The sequence below is a fragment of the Cryptotermes secundus genome, unplaced genomic scaffold, assembly GCF_002891405.2.
Source record: "Cryptotermes secundus unplaced genomic scaffold, Csec_1.0 scaffold197, whole genome shotgun sequence".
Taxonomy (NCBI): domain Eukaryota; kingdom Metazoa; phylum Arthropoda; class Insecta; order Blattodea; family Kalotermitidae; genus Cryptotermes; species Cryptotermes secundus.
In genome coordinates, this window is record NW_019744107.1 from 397,561 (window position 1) to 413,153 (window position 15,593).

Here is a 15,593-nt window from a genome sequence, read left to right on the forward strand (position 1 = left end):
AACTGTCGGCAACACTTGGATACAACAATAATGGGAAGCGGTGTTTCCTATGCGGACCGTGCCGAGATGTTATACGCAGGACAAGTCGAGAAAAGGTCTGCTAAACTGTGTGGAGGAAGGTTCGAATACCTCCACCGTAACCCTGCGAGCTGCTGGAGGCGAAATGGAATCCGGTGCCTGGGGATATATCTGGGCCACCCTGTTCCTGGGGGATATAAATGCGGGGACCTTGCCCTCCACGTTGAGGCAGTCCCGAATCTGAGACAGTAAAATATGGTCATGAATCCTGCGGCACTCGGACACGAGATTGACTGCGCTGGCGAGGACTAGCATCAACTGTAAACGACAGATCCGTCCTTTGATCAGAGAGGGCTCCCCATATGAACAAACCCACAAATGTCTGACAGTAACAAAAATCTAGTCTTGTGCCCCTGACGCGGCTTAACACCAAGGGAGACTGGCCGACTGACTGTCGGTCGTAACGTAACTCTGACTTTGATTCTGAGTCAGTCAGTCAGTCAGTCAGTTAACAGTTGCTGCAGCTGAGGCCGAGGACAGTTCGGGAACCCAGAAGAAGAGGAATGTCCGCCGCTGGAAGCCGTTACCAGACAACTGGTGAAGACACAGCAGACTGAGAACACTTCAGCGCGTGCTCTAGTAGACTGTAAAGTGCGTGAATTACTGAAACGGTTACAATTACTTCTAGTCACGGATCTGTAAGAGTTCAACAGATCCAATTACCAATCCAAAATCCGTATATAGTAACTCAATCACAATATTATTAGAATGATCAAATGAAGGAGAATGAGATGGGCAGGGCATGTAGGACGTAACATGGGAGATATCAGATATGCGTATAAAAACGTTAGTGGAACTTCATTCGTCACAAAGTAAAGATATATTAAGCCGTTAAAGCACAGTGGTTACAATATGTGCCACGTGTCTTAAGATTAAAGAAACTCCGTTATTTTCCCCATGTATTTATATTTCATATAATTCTCCGAGTAGCCGGTCACGGTAACCGAGCGGTCTAAGGCATGGGCGAGGTCTTCGCTCGCTCGGAATCCGGGATCATGGGTTCGAATCCCACTCAGGGCATGGATGTTTGTGTGCGTTTTTCTGTGTTTGTCTACAGGTAGAGGCCTTGAGACGAGCTGATCACTCGCCCAAGGAGTCCTACCGTATGTGTAAGATCGAGAAAAACCGAAGTGAACGGAGTTCATGGAGGTAGGCCTAGGCCCACTGCGGCTGTAGTGCTAAGGAAAAAAAATTAATTCTCCGAGTAGCCTAAGAAGCTATTATTTCCCTAAACAGCTTAACAAACTGGTCTTTCTAACGGAGACAGGTGAACTTTCTGTGCAGCAGGAACACAATTTCTCTAAGTATTATTTAAATTAATTTCATGCTTCGTATGGTGAACATTCGTATCTATTAAGCTCTTAATTAGTGGAAGGTTAGCAGTCATTCTTTCATAGGAAGAGAGCCAAATGGCGGTAGTCACACAAAAATTTCTTAGTTTATGTAATTAACTGCCAATGTGTCAGGAGAGCGCTGACGGTATAGCGACTGGCTACGGGCCGAATGGACGTGGGGTCTGAGTTCGAGCACCAATATGGGCAGTTTTTTCTTCTCTCAACGTCGTCCAGACCGGTTCTGGGGCCCACCCAGCCATTTCTCCGGAGGCAGAGCGGCCGGGTCGTGAAGCTGGCCGAACACCGCCAACTAATGCTGAGGTCAATAATACGTGATCTATACATCCACGCCTCCGTACGCCTTCACGGCGTAGTGCTTAATTAGTTAAGCATAGGGACAACTTTACCTTTACCTACAGGGAAATCTCGAGATATGTCTAATTCGGTCACGACCGTTTCCTGCTTCCACACCATTTCATATAAAATTTTCGCTATCGTCCTATAGTCTGATGTTACATAACTGAAGAAATTGAAAACGCGTCATTTAATGATGCAGAACTCAACTGGCCAAGCAAACAGACGACCACATCAGTGACACTGGAGGGATTTTAAACTAGCGTCTAAAAAGTTCCTCAGAGTACGGCGTCGCGTCTTAATGATCTCAACTACAGACGTCATCCGGGAGTGAAATAAAATGTAACTAGTATAAAACTACATTTTACAGTCCCAGCCGATCCTATAATTTCGGTTCAGCCACTCCTTTGATGTCAGTCATGATATTTTTACGTGACAGTTGACTACGATATCTGACCATGGCAGTTTATAAATTAGAAACCTAACATCATCGTGACTGTGGAATCCAAGTGCAGTATTTACGAGGTTATCCAACAGTAATGTTGTGTCTCAATGGTTTCTCTCTATTTAGTATTCGTTTACGTAACCATTCTTCCACTTACTAAGATTAAATACCGTAGTGTACCGACTAAAAAGTTAACAATAATTACTTGGGTTTCATTTCCGGGTCTGGAACGGGGTCCACTCAGCCTCGTGAGGATAATTAATGAGCTATTTCAAGACATAGCGGCTCCGGTCTAGAAAACCGAAATTAACGGCCGTGGGGATTCGTTGCGCTGACCACGCGAACCGTCTATCCGCTAAAGGTGGCACTAATTCGCCGACAAGCGTAGGTCGCTCGGTCGGTACAGTTTGCTTGCGGACTCAATCCAACGTATCCCGGGGGAGGGGCCATTTCTAAAAGTGTAAAGCGGCCGAGGTAACAAGCTCACCACACAGATCCATCTTGTGCAGAGATTGAGAACGCATGGAGCTATATTTCACTCCCTCATAAGTCTTCATGGCGTGGTGCTTAATTAAGCACAAGGATAACTTCAATTTCGCTAAATTACGGACTGTAAAGGCTGGGAAAGAGACTTCGTTTCACTTCCGTTTCTTAATTTCAGACAGTCGGCAGGCCTCCTTGGGCGAGTGCTCAGCCCATCGCAACACCACTACCTACACATAAACACAGAATAAAGGCAAACATCAATGCCTTGAGTGGGATTCGAAGACACCATCCCTGTGTTGGAGCGAGCGAAGACATTTCATGCCTTAGACGGCGCGGCCACTATGCTCGGCACTTAACTACCTAAGCTGGGTGGCTAACAAGAGGAAGGAAAGAGCAGGCTAAAGTCGTTTGGATCATAGAAGAAATGTGATCGAAGTGAAGGAATCAAATACAAAACTAATCTTGGTGCTGTTACATTTGCAGAGTGCAATCGCCCAGGATGATACCGTGTAGTCTGGTACAAAATGCTGATGATCCTCCGAAAAGTCGTTAAGCTTAATGCCCTGCTCAGGAGTTCAATTCCAAACCTCAGTATCAACAAAAAAGTCGAAGATGGATGGTGACTCAACATACGCCAGCAGAAGAACGAAACAGGCCAATGGGCTTAGGGTGTGAAGGGCTGATTATTGTTGTTATTATTATAATTATATTTCAATTCAGACACGCGATCGATCTGCGCTGTCGGTTATGATGTCCTGTCATAACAACGCTACAAAAATTCCTCATCTCTAGTGATGCAGAATCAGACAGTGGTATCATGCATTATGACATGTGGACATATCAGTAACACTGACGAAATTTTAGAATACAATGTTCAAGAATCGGCATGATTGGTGCAACGTCACATATAACCACGTAAATTATATTCATGGCCTAGGAAGTGAATAAAATTTAATCGTAAGCAAAAGTAAACATGAAACTGTATTTTAAAGCATAACCCGAGATTATAATTTCAGCTCTGCCAGGGATATGTATTATAATTCCAGGAATGTCCCCGGGAAGCTACAAGCGACTATAAGGATCAAATCCTGTCACTATAAACACTGCAAATGAAAGCATCAATCACAGCACTAACATTATGCTGGATAATGTCTATTTCACACTGCAGTAGTACCCGCTCTCCTCCCTAGATATGGTTGTCTTTCTTGTCAATATTAGAATAATGTGGCATATAGACCCGATGCTAAGCAACGACCGTGAAACAGAGGACTGTTGCAGTTCAGTCGTTGTGAGCTGTTGCTGAGGCACGGGCACCCAGAGGAAGGGGAACGTCCCCCGTTGGAAGCCGTTACCAGAACACTGGTGAAAACACAGCAGACTAAAATGACTTGGTGTGTGCTGTAGTAAATTATAAAGTGTGTGAATTAGCGATTGATCTATAGTTACTTGTAATTATGATCGGTAAGAGTTCAGTACATCTAATTACCAATCCAAACCCCGTCTATAGTCACTCACACACGTGACAATATACAAGAGCTAGAACTTCAAAGAAGGAACAATATTCAAATTAAGAAATTTATTGTATTCTAATTTAATTCAGAAAGATTGTGAATGTGCATTCGATCTCATCCGAAAACTGTACGGCAATGCTTGCTCTTCGCTTTAACAGCAGTGGCATGCAGCAAAAGCAGGCCCAGGCAGTAAATTTCCGTGTTCTGAATTACGTACGCGGTAGGACAGAAGAAACTAACAAAAATCGAAAGAAAGGCACATGTTTCATATAGACCCTCTTCGCGATCGAGTAGTTAACAATCCTGCTTCGTTACTCACTGAAAATTAGACCTTTCCCTCTATAGCACAAGCTACTAAGAGACTTGTATAAACATCCCACTATTCCTAAACATAATAAAGTATACTCTTCCAAAGTTGAAAGGGGACATCGTGGGCGGTCTCGAAGAAGATGGGCTGATGTTCTCGAAACCGGAACATGTCTGGAAGCTTGTATCCTTGGAGTCACAGTAATAACACTTTTGAAGTGTATAAAAGTGCAACTCTACTGGCCTCTATCAGCGGGTATGAGCGGTCCACGCGTGGGAAGACAGGCACAGAGAGACAGAGATTCAGGGAGACACACCAAACCGATGGTTTGGCAGAAGTTTCGTGCATGTACAAGTACATGGTCTAGGGCGTGAGTAGTGTTCATTAGCGTCGGTGTTCAGGGAAATAATCTGTTAATTCATGTTAAGCTTTGTGAATCATGGTAAGAAGAAGAAATACTAATGAACAGGAAAATCGTGGGAGAAGTGAAAGACACTTTATTCGAAGAAAAAAGCCATCAAGAGTGGTTAGATGTATAGTTTCTGATAAGTATCACATCAAGAAAGCAGTCTTCTGGGATTTGGCACCGTGTATATGTGGTGTTAACTAACGTTTCGGAGGAACCCGGTAAAAGCAGACAGTCTGCTTTTACCGGTTCTTACGGTCTCTTCGCTTGCAGAATTCTTATATTTTTTCTTCTACCCTGAAGATGGAGGCGATACGTTCCTCCGAAACGTCAGTTAACACCACATATACACGGTGCCAAATCCCAGAAGACTGCTTTCTTCATAGTAACCGCCGTGAAAGCCTCAAATCTTACACAGTATCACATCAGTTTTATTTTGTGATTAATGATGATAGGAAAGCCAGAGAAAGTTAAAGATTATGAAAAATAATATGGCGGCCTAAACAGCAAGGGGTCTGCATGAGAAGCACGCATAGCATCATCTGATTTATGACACGGGAAAAGAAGAAAACACGTGCCAAGATGGCCAGCAGCAGAACCTTNTTTGGCACCGTGTATATGTGGTGTTAACTAACGTTTCGGAGGAACCCGGTAAAAGCAGACAGTCTGCTTTTACCGGTTCTTACGGTCTCTTCGCTTGCAGATTTCTTATATTTTTTCTTCTACCCTGAAGATGGAGGCGATACGTTCCTCCGAAACGTCGGTTAACACCACATATACACGGTACCAAATCCCAGAAGACTGCTTTCTTCATAGTCACCGCCGTGAAAGCCTCAAATCTTACATGAACAATTCTTACCCACTTTTATTCCAAAAAGTCAGAAGGCAAGAGATGGCTTAGTAGGCACTGGATAGACAAGATAAAATTAAAATACAAAGTAATTCTAAATCATTGTCGTGGTTTCAGTTTATAGGCCAGGGAAAATGCGACAATAATTTATGATCATTTATCTTATCTTATCTTAAAGAAATAAACTGTAAATTTTGGACTGCATCCAATTGACTCAGAACAGGGGCCAATGGAAGACGTTTATGTAAACGATAATGTACCTTCCGGTTGAACGAAAGACATGAAATTTCTTGATCACACGAATGACTGCCAACTTATGAAACTGGATTATATTCCACTGAATCAGTTGGTAGTTAGTGCAAAGGCAACTGATATTAATAAATCCACCTGTTAATCACTATCAATTAAAGTATGCCATACAGAATGCCACTAACACTCTTAGAGCAGTTAACATTCCTGCATTAATATTTATTTAATTGCGTAGAATATAAAAATGTAAAGCTATTCCTGTAACAGGCCATGGAGGCCCATAGAGTTGTGAGACGTTGAAGGTTCCATTTTATCTAGATAATCGGCTCACAGATGGCTGTAAATATGTCAGCCTTACGCGCCGGCCGTCCTTTACCCCCCAGGTACATTCCTGGTGCTAATTTCTCTTAGAGGTAGAATCGACCCCAGGGTCATAATGCGGCTGGAAGGATTAGGTCAACTAAANTTCCCCTAATATCTGTGTTGTTACTTGACTGAGGTCAAAAACATAATACACTACTTATGGAATTATGGATACAGGGGGCTCCTTTCCCTGGGTTAAAGCGAACGGGACGTGAAGATGACCACTCACCTCCAACTAGTGCCGAAGTCAAGAATATGTGGATATATACATCCACTCCATCATACGCTTTCATGGCATAGTACTTAATTAGTTAAGCACAGGGACAACTTAACTTGTGAAATTAATAAAAAAATATCTCCGACGCTATCTTGTCTTCATACTGGCAGCGTCGTTACACAACCAACCACAAAGCTGCTTCCGCAAAAGGTTTCATTGATCAAAATTAAAACCAAATGCAATGTGATATCAAGTTGTTGCCCAAGAAGAACTACATCTACAATTTGGGGGCATTAATTTGGATTCTCCATTTATTTAACTGTATACAAGCACCGCAAGATTTCCTGTAATTTATCCAGAATTAATTTCGATTTAAAGTTTTCGACTAAGACGCATGTACAAGTTTCGAGTTCATCCAAACGATATTTAAAAAATAATTTCCGACTTCAAAGGAAACGCATTTGTCTCCATAGCAGAGACCAGTCATTTAATTATATATATGTAAATACATGTCGCTTATTCTGAAAACCGTGCAAAGAACATAAATAAAATGTTTGGACAAAATGGAGAGTTATTAAATGTTAAAGCATGTGCTGTATATAGCATAATAACTCACTGTATTAAAGGATCAACTACTCATTATGCAACAGTTGTTTAATTGTAAGAGGAATTAAATCTTGTACTGCTTTATCGGGGACCGTGCAGAAACGAGGTATTATACTCGTACACAGTAGACAACATGTAGCAGTTACTTACCTCGCTACTGCTTCGCTATAGACGAACCCTGCCGTGGCCCGGCGTACCACCTCGAAACACAAGTCTGACCCGTCCATACTGCAATCAACAAGAGCACCATTAATATCTCTCCACTGCTGCAAACACTTCCTTTCATTGTCATATCTCATTATGCTAGGATTAATTCAATCAATTCCTGGGATAGTTAGCGTACAATTTAATTAATTCGATATTTTAATAGGATTCGAAAACGGGCACTAAGTACTGTTCCACAAGTGAACTAGGTTAACTGGAAAGTAACAGTTAAGGGCCAAAACAACGAAAAGAAAAATATATAAACACGCTTCCGGAAAGTAAGATAGCAGAACTTTGATTACTAAGTAACTTATGTTAGGCACACTTCTGAAGGAAATCACAGTTCAGACCTAAAGATAAAAATGGCTACTTTCATTTTATCACTACTCACTTCCCTACTCAACAACGAAACAATTACCAAGGTGTTCCCTGCAACAGTAGGACAGCACAACTTCGGTTACGAAAAGAAACTTATGCTTTAGTTCAGGAGAACTCAAGCAAACAACTGTAAGGCAGACGTTAGTAACAGCAAAAGAGTTTTCGGGATTACTGAGTTTAAGGACTTTGTTCACTAGTCAACATTCTAAAGAAGACAACGTGTAAGAAACTGGATCTATTTCCGTCTTCAGGTAAAAGAGGTTGAGGCACCTACGCTGTTTTATCTGTTAGAAAGCGTCGCTGTTCCTGGAAACAGGAATCGACCTCACAACATCTACTGAAAGTTTCCGACACCATAATAAACTCGTAAGTAGCTTATACTTTGTGAACAAAATGCAGAGTTCTTCCTAATGTTAGAGCTGGCGGTATATGAAAAACACGGTGATTTACATTGTTGGCCGGCTTTATAGAGCAGGCGCGTCACAACCGACAAAGAAGTGGTTTTGAAGAGCATAAGTCACCACGTTAAATAATGTGTGAGGCGCAGTTAATTCTTCCCGCTGAAGCACGACTTCCATTCTGCTGCCATCATTTTTCCAATTCACAGGGGCGAAGAAGGGAGGCTCCAACAACAGTTAGAGCACATATGTCATTATACATCTGTTTATAGCATAGATTATTGCTTGAATGTTCAAGAACTCTTCATTCTGTCCACAAAGTGTATTTATTGGTTTTGTACGATTCTCATAATAAACAGATCATTTCCTTAAACATCATTAACTGTCTGTTCTTTCAAATACATACGCGGTGTGTTTCCTCTGACGTAGGAACTGAATTTCTAAACACGGCGGGCTTCAAAAGTTAACGTGCTACTGCTAGCAACGTTGGTACTGCCTACAGCGAATGTGCGTCTTACAAGAGCAAAGAACTGCGTAACAGTAAATACTTTTAGAGCCAGAATCCTGTGTCCCGGACACGATATGGCAACAACTTACAACTACGGTAATAAATAACACTTATTTTACTACTTACATATTATTTCTGACTTAATTTGTGATGTTCTCACTATCTGCATTATAGGGCACAGAATGGTATGATGATTTATAACAGATTAATTAAATGGAAAGGTTCTGGAAGCTAGTAGCCTCATGCTCTTACTAATCCGACATCCAGCTGGGGAGACTGGAGAAAATCTAGAACGTCAGTCAGGATAGACAGCGTCCATGGAACCAAGCACTCCATAAATAGAAAACTAGAGCGTTACCGCTATACAAATCTGGTCGATGCTTATCTATGTTATGTTCTTATTACTTAATTACACACTCATGGAGCCGCCAATTCTGCAGCTACTCAAGAATTTCCCAGCATTTTTTGGAATCCGAAGGTTCATTACCGTGTTCACAAGAGCCCTCCACTGGTCTCTATCCTGAGCCAGACCAATGCAATCTATACCATCCCATCCTATCTCTCTAAGATCCATTTTAATATTGTCCACCAACCTACGCCTTGGTCTTCCCTGTGGTCTCTTTCCTTCTGGCTTTCCCACCAATATCCTATACGCATTCCTCGTCTCCACCATTCGTGCTATATGACCTACCCACTTCATCCTCCTTGACTTGATCATTCTAATTATACTTGGAGAAGAGTACAAGTTATGAAGCTCTTCATTATGCAGGTTTCCCCAACCTCCTGTCACTTCATCTCTCTTTGGTCCAAATATTCTCCTCAACACCCTGTTCTCAAACACCCTTAGTCTATGTTCCTTCCTTAATGTCAGAGACCAAGTTTCAAACCCATACAGAACCACAGGCAAAATTGTAGTTTTGTATATTCTAATTTTTAAGTTTTTCGACAGCAGACGAGAAGACAAAATTTTCTGGACTGAATGGTAGCAAGCATTGCCCGAGTTCAATCTCCTCTTAATTTCCTCCTGAATCAGGTTTCGATCTGTTATCGTTGTTCCCAAATATCTGAACTGTACCACATTTTCAAAGCATCTGTTTCCTATCTTTATGTCATGATTTTGCCCTGCATTTTTGTGACGAGACAGTAACATATACTTAGTTTTCTCTGTGTTTACTTCTAGACCAACCTCTTTACTCGCGTCAATCTGTTGTTATTATATCTAAACTACAATATTTCAAGTACAGTACATACGTGTTTTAGTATACTTCTTCAATCCCTGAGCTGCTACTTGAAGTATATTGCCGAACAAATGTTAGATCATTGCGACAAACTTCCCTTCATATGCTACTGTATGTTCTAGAACCCCCACAATTACTGTGCGGCAGAATGATCTGTTGGCCGGCCACAGTCGCCGCGGGGTCTAAGGCATGGACTGTCTTCGCTCGCTCGAACGCTGGGAGATTGGATTCGAATCCCACTCGAGGCATGGATGTCTGAGTGCTTTTATTCTGTGTTTGTATTAGAAGCGGCCTTGCGACGGGCTGATCCCCCGTCCAAAGAGTCCTACCGACTGTATATAGGATTAGGAAACTGAAAAAGTGGCCACGGCCCATCAAAAGGGCTGTAAATCCATAGACAGAATCATCTGATCCAAGAAATTTTTAAAATTAAAGACGTTATAGAGTTTTTGATTTCTTTATTTTAATGTTATATTTTAGCGTCCGGTTGCACTGATTCACGTTCATGGTGTGCTTTTGTACCAACCGTCTTACAGTGCACACAATTTCACCTTTCTCTTCACTATATGTTTCGGCACTAATGTGCCATCTTCAGGTGTGGTTTAATTTACGTCAAACCATTGCACTGTATGCCATCATGTCTCCTTTATAAAATAATTAAAATGTATATATGTCATGTATAATAATAAAGTTTATATATTAAAACTTTTCAATATTTATCATCTATACGTTGCACTTCAAATTCTCGAGTTACGTCAATCCTCTCCTATGGGAGTACTCTTCCTATATTCTTGTGTATATTGTGGCCTGTGTTCTGTCCTTCACTTGGGACTGCATGCGACGTATAGATGATATATCTTGAAAAGTTTTAATATACAAACTTTATTATTATACATAACATATATACATTTTTTATTTTATGTTTCATTCATGGATGCCGTCAACAGCTCGGCCTACATATCGTTCAACGTTACGTGATTAGAGAATAATTGATTGGACCTGACGTGAAAAGAAGCGATCGTGGCCTAATCTGACATATTCCCAGCATTTGCCTCGAAAGTCTGAGGAAAACAGCAAATTGATAATCGTGGATACCTAGTCTTCAGGCTTAGATCTGAACCCGAGACCTTGTGAGTACGAAGCTGTAGAGCTAATCACTCGATCGCGACACTCAGCGGCTTTACGAAGAACCAATGATCCACTGACTAATGGACTACTGCACAAATCCATGGCTCTACAGCCCTTCTGTTGGACCTTGGCCGTTTTTTCAGTTTCTTAATCCTACACATTCACCAGAACTCCTTTGACGGGGGATCAGCCCGTCGAAGGCCGCTACCTATATACAGAACAACACAAACACAGAATAAACGTACACAGACATCCTTACTTTCAGTGGGATTTGAACCCACGATCTCAGCGTCTGAGCGAGCGAAAACAGTTCATGCCTCAGACAGCGCGACCACTGTGCTCGGCTATTATATAAAGCAAGCAATGCAACATACATAAAGTTACAAAAATAAAATCTAACAGAGCAATTAAGCGGAAAATTCGCTGCTGTAACAAACGAATAAAATGCCTAGGAACGTCACTTTGTGTTTCATGTGTTCAGGAAATGACTTCCGGCATCAATATATCGCTGTGTCCTTAAATTGCTCCAAGACCTCAAACTTCGCATCCTGCTTTCTGCACGTGACACTTTTAGTTTAGATTACAAATTAATGGACCCCAACGCAACGCTAAATGATGTAGCCCGATACTTAGCAGGTGCTAATATCGGAAAGGATCGGTGAATAATGAATGCAGCGCTAAAACGCTCCAGTAATGAAATTCAGTACGACCAACGACAGGCGAGTTTCATCGTTCAACGGCCATGACTGAAAACTAAAATGTTGTTATAAAATGACCAAATGTCTCGGTTGCGTAGGTATCATTCCTGCTTCGTGGTGAGTAACTCCCGGGTTCAATTCTCGGAACGGAAATCGGCTATTCTAAAGGAGCGTCCACATTACTCGTGCTCGTGCGACTCGCTATGCTAATGTGGACGATATGACAAGTCACGAGACAAGCAAATTTTAAATTAATTTAAAAACTATAGCCAATAAATTAAAGTACGACTACAGCCTATCCACACTTCGAGTAAATATACGGATCCTCACGCGCCGAAGCCTGGCGAGCAACTGAAGTAGTGTGAACGAAGATTTAAGAGCACAAGTAAAAGCCAGACGAGTCTCCCGACAAGCATAAGCCTGGCGAGCACGATCACGAGTAATGTGGACGCGCCTTAAGGCTTTCCTGTTATTTCTCATTCCCTCGAGGCAAAGAATGGTCCCCCAAATTAGGTCACAAACGTTTCTTTCCACAACCTTTCTAATACAGTACTCGCTAATCATCCCATCATTCGATGGTACATACTCTGAGGCAGTGAAAGAATCATTGAATAAACCAAGAACAAAATTGAACAGAAAATGTCTATAAAGTCCAATTTCCCTTTTGTACGAGAAAATCAGATGGGACGACACCAAATAAGTTAAATAGTCCAACAACGTTCATAATTATGTGCACCTGAAGCTATAGATATATTTATAATACAAATTAATGGGTCAACATTTTCAGTTCTTTCTACATAACAAACGAACTCTGTGGTTTTAGTCTGCAAGCGAACTATACCGACCGAGCGACCGCCACTTGTCGGTGAAATTAGTGCCATCCTTAACGGATAGAGGGTGTCACGTGGTCAGCGCAACGAATCCCCACAACCATTAATTTCGGTTTTCTAGACCAGATCCGCTATTTCCTTTAAACACCTCCTCAATTATCCTTGGCAGGCTGAGTGGATCCCGTTCCAGATCCACTAATTCTCAGAAAAAAATTGGTAGCGCCGGGAATCGAACCCGGACCTCTGGATCTGTAGCCAGGGTCTCTAACCACTAGATCACAGAATAACAGCAATCGCATCAGATGACTGCAGCAGAATATAACACCGTATCATTGTCATAAAAAAAGTGTCCCACTGTTAAGTTAGATTCATGACGTTGCGACAGATTGCTTTCATAAACACGAGATTTTATTTCACGATCAATCAGTACTTACTTTCGAACAGAACAGACTTAGACTTTTCTTTAAAAGTATCCCCCTTTTAGTCATCCTGCTAACCCTATATTTTTACATATTAATAATTCATTTATACGTATTTACTACAGTTTTAAATTATGATAATTTCATGGCCAACATAGCGACAACATAGCGGCAGTGCAGACTGCTTAGCAATGATTAAAAGGTAAAGCTGACAGGCCGTGAAGGCTACAGGGTTGTGGGCGATCAGGGCTTCCACATTTTCTAGACAACAGGCTCACAGATGGAGGCTAGTGTCAGCCTTACGCGCCGGCCGCCCCTCAACCCCCATGCTGATTCCTGGTACTCATTTCTGTTAGAGGTTTAATCGACCTCTGGGCCAAAGTGCGGCTGGATGTATCAGGTCAACTGAAAAATCCAATGACCTCATTGGGAATCGTACCCGCAACCTTCCGCGTGCCATCACCAATGAATAACAAATTGAAAATATTAACTGATAATTTATTATAAAACAAATGAAATCGAAATTTTCGTCCTGGTTTAGAGAAACCGTTCCGAAATAGCTGTCAGTTTTGCACCGTCTTCTTGGCAGATGAGAAGCAAAATATTGGCTTTCACCAGCTAAATAAAATTTTATTTTTCTTCTGTCGCTTTCTTTTACGTGCTTTCTTTTCAACCATTAATTCACTCGAATCAGACTGGTGGAGCATATAATTTACTGTTCTTTTAAAATTCACGGGACGTTATCAATCTTCGCAGTTCATAAAACTGTGAATAAAAGTTTTCTTTAGCGAAGTTATATCCGGCTTTAAGAGTAGGGCCGAGGGACGAATGAGAAGAAAGGAAGAGCGAGAATAAATATCAACATGTAAGCAAATGAAATTAAAAGAAAACAAACTGTAAACATTTATAAACACATGTGTTTCAAAGAAAAGATATCACAATGACACACACAACAATACCTATGTACACAATCATTCATTGGCAAAAAAGAAACAGGTTAAATTATTTATGCTGGATTCAGCACAGATGTCTCATGGTAGCTGTGGTAACAACTGCAGGTAATCCCCTTCCTCTTTTTAGGCCTCCAATGGTGAAAGATCAAAAGATCCTATGAAGTTAGCGGTCAAATTAGTCACGTGAGTTATTATCTTCCGGACCAATCCTCAAGCGTAGGACCACCTCTTACCACCTGTCTCTTGAGTGTTTATTCAATATATTCACAGATACCCCAATATCTAGGACACCGTCTCCTCCGTCCGCAACCAGAGGAGGCGCAAACACTGGGCAGAACCTCAAATCCTACAAGACGTTAGTCCAACATACCGTTCACAGCAACGCTTTGATATTTCACGACACTTGCGAGAGCATGGAAGGTTGCTACTCGTACCAGCCTCTGGTGTTGCAGATTTATTATCTTTTAGACAGGGTAAGGGATATTTATTTATTTTTGCTTCTTCCGTTTTTAAATTACGATTTGTAAACCAAATACGAGACACATGCACTGTCTTGACGTACACGTAAAGGCAAAAATTAAAGTCTGTGGCAATAAACTTTTGACATGTGGGCCCTCAGTGTGACTGGAAAGGGTACTTCACATATTTCTGAAAGAAACCGGAAAGGATTAGTTTATGTACAAAGCATAAAGCCATAAAAATTTATTAAGTAGGCTTATATTCTGCAAACGTCCGACGTTTAACCTCCTCTTGCCTACGTAATTAAACTCCGTTACATTCTTGCCTAGAGGCCGGAACATGCGACACTTTCACTTTAAAATATAAATGAATGGATATGAAGGAAAGGTCATTAATGACCACAAGAACCTTCTTCTTTGGAATGATCGATCGATAACGGAACATTTGGGACCAAATATTATTTCCGCTAATTTGAAATACAGTAATAAATTTTACACATTTCTTATGTCGCCCCTGTAACAACAAATAATGACTTAGTGCCCTTCAATTTTCAGTAAATATATTTTCCAAATCCATTATTTTCGTTCTCCCACCTATCGCTGCGTTAATAATCATGCATTTCAAATGCGTGTTGGCTTCTGTGTTGATAGTGTTCTGATTTTATGGACTTTGGCCATTAAATTATGCACGGCCATCGGTGCAAAGCCTCATGAGTGTGGGTCTTTTAACGTTTGGCTTAACTCCCGCTGAATATTTATGTTGTGTCTGGTTTATACAAGGGCTGGATAAAAAAATGTGGCAACACTGCTGTAACATGAAAGATATGCGTCAGGTGGCACTAGCGCCGTCTGTAGCTGATAACAAAAGTTCAGTTCAAGTAGTACAGTGAGCGGCTCTGGTTGTTTTTCATTGAGTTGCATTGTGCATCGTCTTGAAGTGTAGGAGCCCAGTGACAACACCGTGAGAAACGGTACCGTTTCTCACGGTGTTGTCGCTTGCAGATTTCTTATACTTTTTCTTCTACCCTGAAGATGGGGGCGATACGTTCCTCCGAAACGTCGGTTAACACCACATATACACGGTGCCAAATCCCAGAAGATTGCTTTCTTCGATTGTATACCTGTTTCACATTCTCTTATAATCGTCCAATGCCGCCCTCCATTTATTTTTTTTT

At 41.4% G+C, this 15,593-nt stretch overlaps 1 protein-coding gene across 2 annotated transcripts in view; it reads right to left on the bottom strand.

The window, feature by feature from the left end:
* The window catches only part of LOC111874372 (peripheral plasma membrane protein CASK), a 220,282-nt gene that overhangs the window by 67,333 nt on the left and 137,356 nt on the right, over positions 1–15,593 (bottom strand). For both annotated transcript variants that reach the window (XM_033755435.1, XM_023869822.2), the window contains exon 4: positions 7,357–7,434. In XM_033755435.1, coding sequence (XP_033611326.1) covers positions 7,357–7,434 — 78 coding nt within the window. The remainder of the gene's footprint in view (positions 1–7,356; positions 7,435–15,593) is intronic.